We start from the raw sequence: 12,454 nt of genomic DNA on the forward strand, positions 1-12,454 counted from the left end.
AATCTCAAATTTGGACTCATCAGACCAAGGGACAGATTCCCACCGGTCTAATGTCCATTGCTTGTGTTTCTTGACCCAAGCAAGTCTCTTATTATTATTAGTGTCCTTTAGTAGTGATTTCTTTGCAGCAATTTGACCATGAAGGCCTGATTCACACAGTCTCCTCTGAGCAGTTGAGGTTGAGATGTCTCTGTTACTTGAACTCTGTGAAGCATTTATTTGGCCTGAAATTTCTGTGGCTGGTAACTTTAATAAACTTATCCTCTGCAGCAGAGGTAACTCTTCCTTTCCTGTGGTGGTCCTCATGAGAGACAGTTTCATCACAGCGCTTGATGGATTTTGCGACTGCACTTGAAGAAACCTTTCTGGATTGACTGACCTTCAGGTCTTAAAGTAATGATGGACTATCATTTCTCTTTGCTTATTTGAGCTGTTCTTGCCATAATATGGACTTGGTATTTTACCAAATAGGGCTATCTTCTGTATACCACCCCTACCTTGTCATAACACAACTGATTGGCTCAAACGCATTAAGAAGGAAAGATATTCCACAAATTAACTTTTAACAAGGTACACCTGTTAATTTAAATGCATTCCAGGTGACTACCTCATGAAGCTGGTTGAGAGAATGCAAAGAGTGTGCAAAGCTGTCATCAAGGCAAAGGGTGGCTACTTTGAAGAATCTCAAATATAAAATACATTTTGATTTCTTTAACACTTTTTTGGTTACTACTTGATTCCAAATGTGTTATTTCATAGTTTTGATGTAGAGAATAGTATGTAGAGAATAGTAAAAATAAACAAAAACTCATGAATGAGCAGGTGTGTCCAAACTTTTGACTAGTACTGTGTATATATATATACACACACACATATGTATATACACACACACACACACACATATATATATATATATATGTATTTATATATATATATATATTTATATATATATATAGATATTTATTTATATCTATATATTTATTTATATATATTTATATATCTATTGGATCTTCACAGGATTGTCAACATATACTTATGTGTAATGACTAGCTATTGATTTATATAAATAGAATCTATAATTAAATGTGACATTTTATGGTAAATACACTATGCTCTACATTGCTGCTGTAAATGAAATGTGTCCCATTAGTACTACCACAGAACAATACTGTACGTGATGATCCCCTCAATTATTAACTAAGAGAAAAACACATTCTTCATAAAACACACACAAATAGTGCCTTTTAATTAACCGTAAAGATAGACACGTTTTAAGTATTTTAAGTGATCGTAGATTATTTAAGAATAAGATGACCTATGAACCATGCCTCATTTTATCTATCCGTAAATATAGACATCTTTTAAATATTTAAAGTAAGGATAGATTATGATGATGTATAGATGACGTATGAACCTTGCCTACATTCACTTCCTCTCACGGCCCCTCCTCTTCCTCCCCCCTCCTCCTATCACAGATGACCACCTCCCTGACTGATGACAACATCCTGTTTGGTTCCCTGGAGATGAAGAACGAGATGGGGGGTGTTCCTCCTGAGCTGTCCAGGTCCCTGGGCCCTGGGGGTCTGGGTGACCCCCGCAACACCATGCTGGCCTACGACAGCTCCACGCTGCAGTACCGTAGGGCCGCCATGGCCCGCCAGAACTACGGCGGCGGACCCCACAGCGCCCTGGAGCGCCACGCCACCCAGAAGAAGTCCCGCCTACGGAGACGGGCCTCGCAGCTCAAGGTCAACATCCCTGACCTGGCTGATGTGAACTCTATCGACAAGTGGTCCAGGATGATCTTCCCTACCGTGTTCTCCTTCTTTAACGTGATCTACTGGCTCTACTACGCTCACTAAGGAGAGATGAATGGAGGGATATCATGGATGAGAGAGAGAGAGAGAGAGAGAGAGAGAGAGAGAGAGAGAGAGAGAAACAGCACACCTATTATTTTGCTGATTCATTTTAAAGAAATGTAAGGAAAATGGTTTTGGAAGGAAGGAGCTCTAAACCCGGACACTTCTTCTACAGTCTGCTTCTATCTGCCGTGACTCTTTTCTGATCTGGGAATAACCTCTAATGACTGACTGACACTTCAACAGAGGAGAGGAGAGATTTTAAAAAGACAAGACAGACATGGTGCCTGTTCCTGAAGAAATGTCCATTTATCACTCTAATATTTGTCATTCGTAGCTTAACTCTCTGTGGATCAAATATTTATGCTTGTGTTTGCATATACTTTAAGGATTTGTTTAGTTTTAGTCTATGTATTTCGTTCATAGCCAAGCTATCTGCATCCAGGAAAGCTTTTCTCGAGGGTTTTAAAGGGGTTCATCCTTGATTAAACTATATTCCTGTAGTTATTGTAATACAAAAACATTCTTTAAAAAGCATGCTTCTATTTCATTTCTGCTGCATCTCCATCTTTATCGATGGAGCACAAAGCATTTCAGTTTTTAACTAGTTGAGGTTTTTTCTTCTGTGTAGCAAACAGTGTCTGCAGAATTCTTTTCACCCCCCTACTGTAGCTTAGGCTGAGCTTGGGGTTCAATTGGGGACCAACAACAATGGGCTACTGTAAGTGATAGTACCGCAGATGGTCAATAGGGGGCACTCTTCTCTATGGACATTCCAATGGGTCTTCAGTGTTGCCGTTTCTGTCCTGCCAATTTGTGGGTTCATGACCTTTAACCTAGAGATTATGACCCATCATCCATTCTGGCCATTGAAGTTCCCATGAAGGTTTCATATGTAAAAGTGTGGTACGACCGTGGATCTTGAAGCTCTAACCTGCCAAGTGTTTTTTGATCTGACTTTGTTGTACTGACAGAATCTAGTAGTCCATCACATCAAACTGCCCTGGTTTAAAGAGAGAGACAGTACTGTATAACCCTTGCCTCTGCATTGCCAGTGTGGGTGGCATCAAGGGGAGAGAATGGCTTTATTTATTTATTACCCAGGGGGGTTCTTATTTACATTGCTGATGGATATCAAGAGAGCTAAACCCATCTTTCATTGCAATGAAAGTTGCTGCATAAATCTAGTAATCCACAATCATATCAATAGAGTTTATTGGTTCTAGAACTTTGACATGTTCCATTGTGATTAGGTTTTATGTTTTGATGAATTGTAGATATAATGTTTTAAAAATCATGTTATAAAGGACATGGTCCATTTTTATAAACTAAATATTCATGAAAAGCCAGATGTATAAATATTATGAATGAATTATATATTTAAATGGGTCTGTTGTTGTTTTTTGCAGTCTAACTAACAGGTAAAATGTACCGTGGCCGGATTATAAAAAGAAAAAATCTTAAATTCATCGAAGGAAAAAAAATATATATAATTTTTCCTGACACTTTACTTTGTACTTGGAGTTTTTTCTTTGTTTATATTTCTTATTTTTTCCCATTTCTTTCTACTTTTAAAAGCAGCTACTTGGCAGCAAGGAAACTGAAGCTCTACCACTACCAACTACCAGACACTAATAAACCATTAGTCTTTTTATGCATGGCTCAAAACCATTTTTTTCTCTCCAGAAATGACTGTGACAGGAATCAACCCGAGGTGAATCAACAACGTTACCACGACGCATCAGGCATATTTTCTACAAAGTTCCTGTAAATTCCAATTGTAATATTTCATAATAATGACTAATGTAAATAACTTGTGTATTGATTGTCAGCCATTATGAAGATGTACCTAAATTCAATTAAAACTCAATTCAGCCTATATGTTAGTTCATTTACCGAATGCATGATAAGACTGGGAGAGACTGTATGTATATAGAGGCTCTGGGAGGGAACAGGCAAACAAGCAAATGAGGGCTGCAGATGTAATCCTCTCTCTCTCTCTCTCTCTCTCTCTCTCTCTCTCTCTCTCTCTCTCTCTCTCTCTCTCTCTCTCTCTCTCTCTCTCTCTCTCTCTCCATAATGGGTTCAGAACACAGCAGTTCATCCATTTCTCTGGTCAACTAGTAGTGGGGTTGTTATGGTGTGGGGCTGGGACATGACTCAGTGTGGAGCCTCATCCAGCTATCCAGCCAGTCAGCCATCCCCAGCCATCCTGCCACGGGGGACATTAAGAGCAGAGAGCCATCCAGACATTCGCTGGACTCACTGCTGCCCATTGTCCTTGGGTGCCCAACGGGCCTGACAGACAGACGGACAGACTGGCAACCCCCCTTCCCCGTCCCAACCTCATTCACAACAAGCCAAGAGTAGAGAATAGAGAGTCCCTCTGACTGAACCGCACTCTCTCACACACACTGCATTCTTCAACACCCACCACCACTCACTGCATTCTTCCACACCCACCACCACTCACTACATTCTTCCACACCCACCACCACTCACTGCATTCTTCCACACCCACCACCACTCACTGCATTCTTCCACACCCACCACCACTCACTGCATTCTTCCACACCCACCACCCCTCACTGCATTCTTCCACACCCACCACTCCTCACTGCATTCTTCCACACCCACCACCCCTCACTGCATTCTTCCACACCCACCACCACTCACTGCATTCTTCCACACCCACCACCCCTCACTGCATTCTTCAACACCTACCACCCCTCACTGCATTCTTCCACACCCACCACCACTCACTGCATTCTTCCACACCCACCACCACTCACTGCATTCTTCCACACCCACCACTCCTCACTGCATTCTTCCACACCCACCACCCCTCACTGCATTCTTCCACACCCACCACCACTCACTGCATTCTTCCACACCCACCACCACTCACTGCATTCTTCCACACCCACCACCCCTCACTGCATTCTTCCACACCCACCACCACTCACTGCATTCTTCCACACCCACCACCACTCACTGCATTCTTCCACACCCACCACCACTCACTGGATTCTTCCACACCCACCACCACTCACTGCATTCTTCCACACCCACCACCCCTCACTGCATTCTTCCACACCCACCACCACTCACTGTATTCTTCCACACCCACCACCACTCACTGCATTCATCCACACCCACCACCACTCACTGCATTCTTCCACACCCACCACCCCTCACTGCATTCTTCCACACCCACCACCACTCACTGCATTCTTCCACACCCACCACCCCTCACTGCATTCTTCCACACCCACCACCACTCACTGCATTCTTCCACACCCACCACCACTCACTGCATTCTTCCACACCCACCACCACTCACTGCATTCTTCCACACCCACCACCACTCGAACTGGATCCATCCATTCCCTCTCCTCCTTACTTCTGATATGACAACTACTGTTGCGGAGCGGCTGCATTTAAATACTTAATGTTGAACAGTGCTGAATAGTTAATGTTTTAAAAAGTGAATGTGGTTGTTATTATGACTAATGATCACCATGCCCCTTTACACTGCTGGGACAAATAGGAGGATAAGGGTGTTTTTTTAACTTGTTCAATCATAGGCCTATTCAGTCAATCCCAGGCCTATTCACTCAATCCCAGGCCTATTCACTCAATCCCAGGCCTATTCAGTAAATCCCAGGCTTATTCAGTCAATCCCAGGCCTATTCAGTCAATCCAAGGCCTAGTCACTCAATCCCAGGCCGATTCAGTCAATCCCAGGCCTATTTAGTCAATCCCAGGCCTATTTCTCAATCCCAGGCCTGTTCAGTCAATCCCAGGCCTATTCAGTCAATCCCAGGCCTTTTCAGTCAATCCCAGGCCTATTCAGTCAATCTCAGGCCTATTCAGTCAATCCCAGGCCTATTCAGTCAATCCCAGGCCTATACATTTAGGGAGAATTCCGACCCGAGTTAAGCACGTGTAAAAGGAACGTAATTACCTTTTTATGTACTTATCTTTCTATGCGTATTCTGACCTTGACTTTAAGCATGAGGTGTGTCGATAGATAAATCGTATTCTGACCTTGACTTTATTCCACCAACTTTACGAGCGATGAAACAATGAATAAGGTCCAGAAACCTGTTGGTTCCAAGTGGGACAGAATCTATTTTGTTTTCCTGATAGAAATAACACCATTCTCCATGACTGTCATTTGCATATTGATAAGAGCTGTTGATAAGAGCTATTGATAAGAGCTATTGATAAGAGCTAGGTAAATGAGTAATCTGTTGGGATAAGGGGATTGTAATAATATAATATAACCAGTCATACGGCAGCAAACAAGCATTTCAACATTTCACCTTTTCCACAGTGAAGTTTATGAAATGCTGGCCTTATAACTTGCAGGGATGAAATGTGGAGAGCCAAGCTGTAGGCTTCTGTAACCATGCACAAATGACAGTACAGCGCCAAACCTACCAAGTTGATTTATGATTTCTAGAATGTTGTAATTATGTGCCCAGACTTTTCACTATATTCATTATTTTTGTATCATGTTAAATATTAGCCACTATCGGTAGCTACCGTCAGTTAAACCCACATACATTTATAACTGTCTCTTTAGTGTTAGTTTCCTTCCATTTATAACTGTCTCTTTAGTGTTAGTTTCCTTCCATTTATAACTGTCTCTTTAGTGTTAGTTTCCTTCCATTTATAACTGTCACTGTAATGTTAGTTTCCTCACATTTATAACTGTCACGTTAGTGTTAGTTTCCTCACATTTACAACTGTCTCTTTAGTGTTAGTTTCCTTCCATTTATAACTGTCTCTTTAGTGTTAGTTTCCTCACATTTATAACTGTCTCTTTAGTGTTAGTTTCCTCACATTTATAACTGTCTCTTTAGTGTTAGTTTCCTTCCATTTATAACTGTCACTGTAGTGTTAGTTTCCTCACATTTATAACTGTCACGTTAGTGTTAGTTTCCTCACATTTATAACTGTCTCTTTAGTGTTAGTTTCCTTCCATTTATAACTGTCTCTTTAGTGTTAGTTTCCTCACATTTATAACTGTATCTTTAGTGTTAGTTTCCTTCCATTTATAACTGTCTCTTTAGTGTTAGTTTCCTAACATTTATAACTGTCTCTTTAGTGTTAGTTTCCTCACATTTATAACTGTATCTTTAGTGTTAGTTTCCTTCCATTTATAACTGTCACTTTAGTGTTAGTTTCCTCACATTTATAACTGTCTCTTTAGTGTTAGTTTCCTCACATTTATAACTGTTTCTTTAGTGTTAGTTTCCTTCCATTTATAACTGTCTCTTTAGTGTTAGTTTCCTCACATTTATAACTGTCTCTTTAGTGTTAGTTTCCTTCCATTTATAACTGTCTCTTTAGTGTTAGTTTCCTCACATTTATAACTGTATCTTTAGTGTTAGTTTCCTCACATTTATAACTGTCTCTTTAGTGTTAGTTTCCTCACATTTATAACTGTATCTTTAGTGTTAGTTTCCTTCCATTTATAACTGTCACGTTAGTGTTAGTTCCTTCCATTTTGTTTCATTCCATTGCATTGTTAGTTGAACTTTCTTTCCTCTGTCACGTTTACATTTAACATTTACATTTAAGTCATTTAGCAGACGCTCTTATCCAGAGCGACTTACAAATTGGTGCATTCACCTTATGATATCCAGTGGAACAACCACTTTACAATAGTGCATCTAAATCTTTTAAGGGGGGGGGGTTGGAAGGATTACTTTATCCTATCCTAGGTATTCCTTAAAGAGGTGGGGTTTCAGGTGTCTCCGGAAGGTGGTGATTGACTCCGCTGTCCTGGCGTCATGAGGGAGCTTGTTCCACCATTGGGGTGCCAGAGCAGCGAACAGTTTTGACTGGGCTGAGCGGGAACTGTGCTTCCTCAGAGGTAGGGAGGCGAGCAGGCCAGAGGAGGATGAACGCAGTGCCCTTGTTTGGGTGTAGGGCCTGATCAGAGCCTGAAGGTACGGAGGTGCCGTTCCCCTCACAGCTCCGTAGGCAAGCACCATGGTCTTGTAGCGGATGCGAGCTTCAACTGGAAGCCAGTGGAGAGAGCGGAGGAGCGGGGTGACGTGAGAGAACTTGGGAAGGTTGAACACCAGACGGGCTGCGGCGTTCTGGATGAGTTGTAGGGGTTTAATGGCACAGGCAGGGAGCCCAGCCAACAGCGAGTTGCAGTAATCCAGACGGGAGATGACAAGTGCCTGGATTAGGACCTGCGCCGCTTCCTGTGTGAGGCAGGGTCGTACTCTGCGAATGTTGTAGAGCATGAACCTACAGGATCGGGTCACCACCTTGATGTTAGTGGAGAACGACAGGGTGTTGTCCAGGGTCACGCCAAGGTTCTTAGCACTCTGGGAGGAGGACACAAGGGAGTTGTCAACCGTGATGGCGAGATCATGGAACGGGCAGTCCTTCACCGGGAGGAAGAGCAGCTCCGTCTTGCCGAGGTTCAGCTTGCGGTGGTGATCCGTCATCCACACTGATATGTCTGCCAGACATGCAGAGATGTGATTCGCCACCTGGTTATCAGAAGGGGGAAAGGAGAAGATTAATTGTGTGTCGTCTGCATAGCAATGATAGGAGAGACCATGTGAGGATATGACAGAGCCAAGTGACTTGGTGTATAGCGAGAATAGGAGAGGGCCTAGAACTGAACTCTGGGGGACACCAGTGGTGAGAGCACGTGGTGCGGAGACAGATTCTCGCCACGCCACCTGGTAGGAGCGACCTGTCAGGTAGGACGCAATCCAAGCGTGGGCCGCGCCGGAGATGCCCAACTCGGAGAGGGTGGAGAGGAGGATCTGATGGTTCACAGTATCAAAGGCAGCAGATAGGTCTAGAAGGATGAGAGCAGAGGAGAGAGAGTTAGCTTTAGCAGTGCGGAGAGCCTCCGTGACACAGAGAAGAGCAGTCTCAGTTGAATGACCAGTCTTGAAACCTGACTGATTTGGATCAAGAAGGTCATTCTGAGAGAGATAGCAGGAGAGCTGGCCAAGGACGGCACGTTCAAGAGTTTTGGAGAGAAAAGAAAGAAGGGATACTGGTCTGTAGTTGTTGACATCGGAGGGATCGAGTGTAGGTTTTTTCAGAAGGGGTGCAACTCTCGCTCTCTTGAAGACGGAAGGGACGTAGCCAGCGGTCAAGGATGAGTTGATGAGCGAGGTGAGGTAAGGGAGAAGGTCTCCGGAAATGGTCTGGAGAAGAGAGGAGGGGATAGGGTCAAGCGGGCAGGTTGTTGGGCGGCCGGCCGTCACAAGACGTGAGATTTCATCTGGAGAGAGAGGGGAGAAAGAGGTCAAAGCACAGGGTAGGGCAGTGTGAGCAGGACCAGCGGTGTCGTTTGACTTAGCAAACGAGGATCGGTTGTCGTCGACCTTCTTTTCAAAATGGTTGACGAAGTCATCCGCAGAGAGGGAGGAGGGGGGGAGGGGGAGGAGGATTCAGGAGGGAGGAGAAGGTGGCAAAGAGCTTCCTAGGGTTAGAGGCAGATGCTTGGAATTTAGAGTGGTAGAAAGTGGCTTTAGCAGCAGAGACAGAAGAGGAAAATGTAGAGAGGAGGGAGTGAAAAGATGCCAGGGAGGCGAGTTTTCCTCCATTTCCGCTCGGCTGCCCGGAGCCCTGTTCTGTGAGTTCGCAATGAGTCGTCGAGCCACGGAGCAGGAGGGGAGGACCGAGCCGGCCTGGAGGATAGGGGACATAGAGAATCAAAGGATGCAGAAAGGGAGGAGAGGAGGATTGAGGAGGCAGAATCAGGAGATAGTTTGGAGAAGGTTTGAGCAGAGGGAAGAGATGATAGGATGGAAGAGGAGAGAGTAGCGGGAGAGAGAGAGCGAAGGTTGGGACGGCGCAATACCATCCGAGTAGGGGCAGAGTGAGAAGTGTTGGATGAGAGCGAGAGGGAAAAGGATACAAGGTAGTGGTCGGAGACTTGGAGGGGAGTTGCAATGAGATTAGTGGAAGAACAGCATCTAGTAAAGATGAGGTCAAGCGTATTGCCTGCCTTGTGAGTAGGGGGGGAAGGTGAGAGGGTGAGGTCAAAAGAGGAGAGGAGTGGAAAGAAGGAGGCAGAGAGGAATGAGTCAACAGTAGGCGTGGGGAGGTTAAAGTCACCCAGAACTGTGAGAGGTGAGCCATCCTCAGGAAAGGAACTTATCAAGGCGTCAAGCTCATTGATGAACTCTCCAAGGGAACCTGGAGGGCGATAAATGATAAGGATGTTAAGCTTGAAAGGGCTGGTAACTGTGACAGCATGGAATCCAAATGAGGAGATAGACAGATGGGTCAGGGGAGAAAGAGAGAATGTCCACTTGGGAGAGATGAGGATTCCAGTGCCACCACCCCGCTGGCCAGATGCTCTCGGGGTATGCGAGAACACGTGGGCAGACGAGGAGAGAGCAGTAGGAGTAGCAGTGTTATCTGTGGTAATCCATGTTTCCGTCAGCGCCAAGAAGTTGAGGGACTGGAGGGTAGCATAGGCTGAGATGAACTCTGCCTTGTTGGCCGCAGACCGGCATTTCCAGAGGCTGCCGGAGACCTGGAACTCCACGTGGGTCGTGCGCGCTGGGACCACCAGGTTAGAGTGGCAGCGGCCACGCGGTGTGAAGCGTTTGTATGGCCTGTGCAGAGGGGAGAGAACAGGGATAGACAGACACATAGTTGACAGGCTACAGAAGAGGCTACGCTAATGCAAAGGAGATTGGAATGACAAGTGGACTACACGTCTCGAATGTTCAGAAAGTTAAGCTTACGTTGCAAAAATCTAATTGACTAAAATGACGAAAATGATACAGTACTGCTGGCTGGTGAAGTAGGCTAGCTAGCAGTGGCTGCGTTGTTGACTTTGTTTGAACGTGTAGCTGGCTAGGTAACCTCGATAGTTTCAGTACTACACCTTATCATGATACAAAAGCAACTATGTAGCTAGCTAACATAGCACTAATCAAGACGTTCCTTTGTAATGTATTTAGTTTCTACAATGCTGCTCGTCGGTAAAAGTTGGCTAGGTTTGGAAAAATGGCGTCGCGGGGGACGAAAATAGCTGGCTAGCTAACCTCGATAATTACTCTAAACTACACAATTATCAAACTATGACAAAGACAACTATGTAGCTAGCTAACACTGCACTAGTCAAATCGTTCCGTTGTAATGTATTAGTTTCTACAGTGCTGCTAGTCGGTAAAGGTTGGCTAGCTAGCAGTGGGTTTGATGATGACTAGGTGTGTTGACTAAGTCTGGAGTCTGGACAACGGCGTCGCGTCGCGTCGCGGCTGGCTAGCTAACCTCGATAATTACTCTAAACTACACCAAAACGTTGGTGTGGTTGTTCCTGAGGATCGCTTGTTATAGTGGGTCATATCAGGCTAACGTATTACAAGTTGGGCAATAATGTGGGACATGTGGCCTATATGAATCATTATGTAACGCAGACCATATGTAGCCGTTTAAACCTGGAGCCTTCTGCACGGCTCCCGATGACTGGACCGTTGTCATCAGTTCCATGGTTAGTGAGGATTATTAGGGTAGTTTTATAGGACTACTGGTCAACCCCTGTTCTCACCTTCCAATATTTTATGTATTGAACTATTGAATTTGGCAACATTCAGGATGAATCAAACCACTGTTTTTTTATACTTTCCTAACCCTAAATAATATACGATCAACCAATTAGTGCTGAAAAGGAGACTAATATTTGTGTATTTAGGCCTACATTGCTTTCTTTCATTGGTCCCTGATATTGTGAACTGTTCTCTCCATGTATTCTAGTCAGTCTGTCGAGAAAATTCAAATGAAAGGGATGGCTTTAGAGAAATGTACTGAAAACCCGATTGAACGTAAACTCCACAAGAGTATCTGTTGGCCAGCAAGTGGGAAGGTTTTCAGTGGTTGAATTACATTAGGAACAACGCTTGCAAAGCGCGTTACGCACCTGCATAAGGAAAGTGTGAATACCAACTACTGAGAAGTGCGTAGGAAAGGCGTTAATGTCCTTAGTCTGAATCGGGCCCCTAAGGAAAGGAACATGGGAGCAGTTCCCCTCTCCCTTATTTTTACATGTCTGCATATTTGAACATGATAGAGAATTGTTTTCACTAAAGCAGTCCATGTACTCTAGCAGTAAAGGTATAGGAAAGGTGTGCTCTTCAGGAGGGAAAAAACAGAAACCAAGGGATTTGACTTATTTATGTATAGAGCTAAATGGAGAACCAGGCTCCACGGATGAAGTGGATATTTTCACCAAACAGGAAAAGAAGAAATGACACAGTATAGCTAACATCACAGTCCCAGAGAAGTGGAGTCTGTCTGTCTGTCTGTCTGTAGCCAACAGCCCAGTCCCAGAGCAGTGGAGTCTGTCTGTCTGTGTGTAGCTAACAGCCCAGTCCCAGAGCAATGGAGTCTGTCTGTCTGTGTGTAGCTAACAGCCCAGTCCCAGAGCAATGGAGTCTGTCTGTCTGTGTGTAGCTAACAGCCCAGTCCCAGAGCAGTGGAGTCTGTCTGTCTGTGTGTAGCTAACAGACCAGTCCCAGAGCAGTGGAGTCTGTCTGTCTGTGTGTAGCCAACAGCCCAGTCCCAGAGCAGTGGAGTCTGTCTGTCTG

At 44.5% G+C, this 12,454-nt stretch overlaps 1 protein-coding gene across 2 annotated transcripts in view; it reads left to right on the forward strand.

The window, feature by feature from the left end:
* Nucleotides 1-3,738, forward strand: part of gabrb2a (gamma-aminobutyric acid type A receptor subunit beta2a) — a 146,332-nt gene extending 142,594 nt beyond the window's left edge. For both annotated transcript variants that reach the window (XM_045724206.1, XM_045724207.1), the window contains one exon: nucleotides 1,476-3,738. In XM_045724206.1, the coding sequence (XP_045580162.1) occupies nucleotides 1,476-1,862 (387 nt within the window). In that variant the 3' untranslated portion in view covers nucleotides 1,863-3,738. The remainder of the gene's footprint in view (nucleotides 1-1,475) is intronic.
* Nucleotides 3,739-12,454: the final 8,716 nt, after the last annotated feature.

This window comes from Salmo salar, chromosome ssa09, assembly GCF_905237065.1.
Source record: "Salmo salar chromosome ssa09, Ssal_v3.1, whole genome shotgun sequence".
In the NCBI taxonomy this organism is placed as follows: Eukaryota; Metazoa; Chordata; class Actinopteri; order Salmoniformes; family Salmonidae; genus Salmo; species Salmo salar.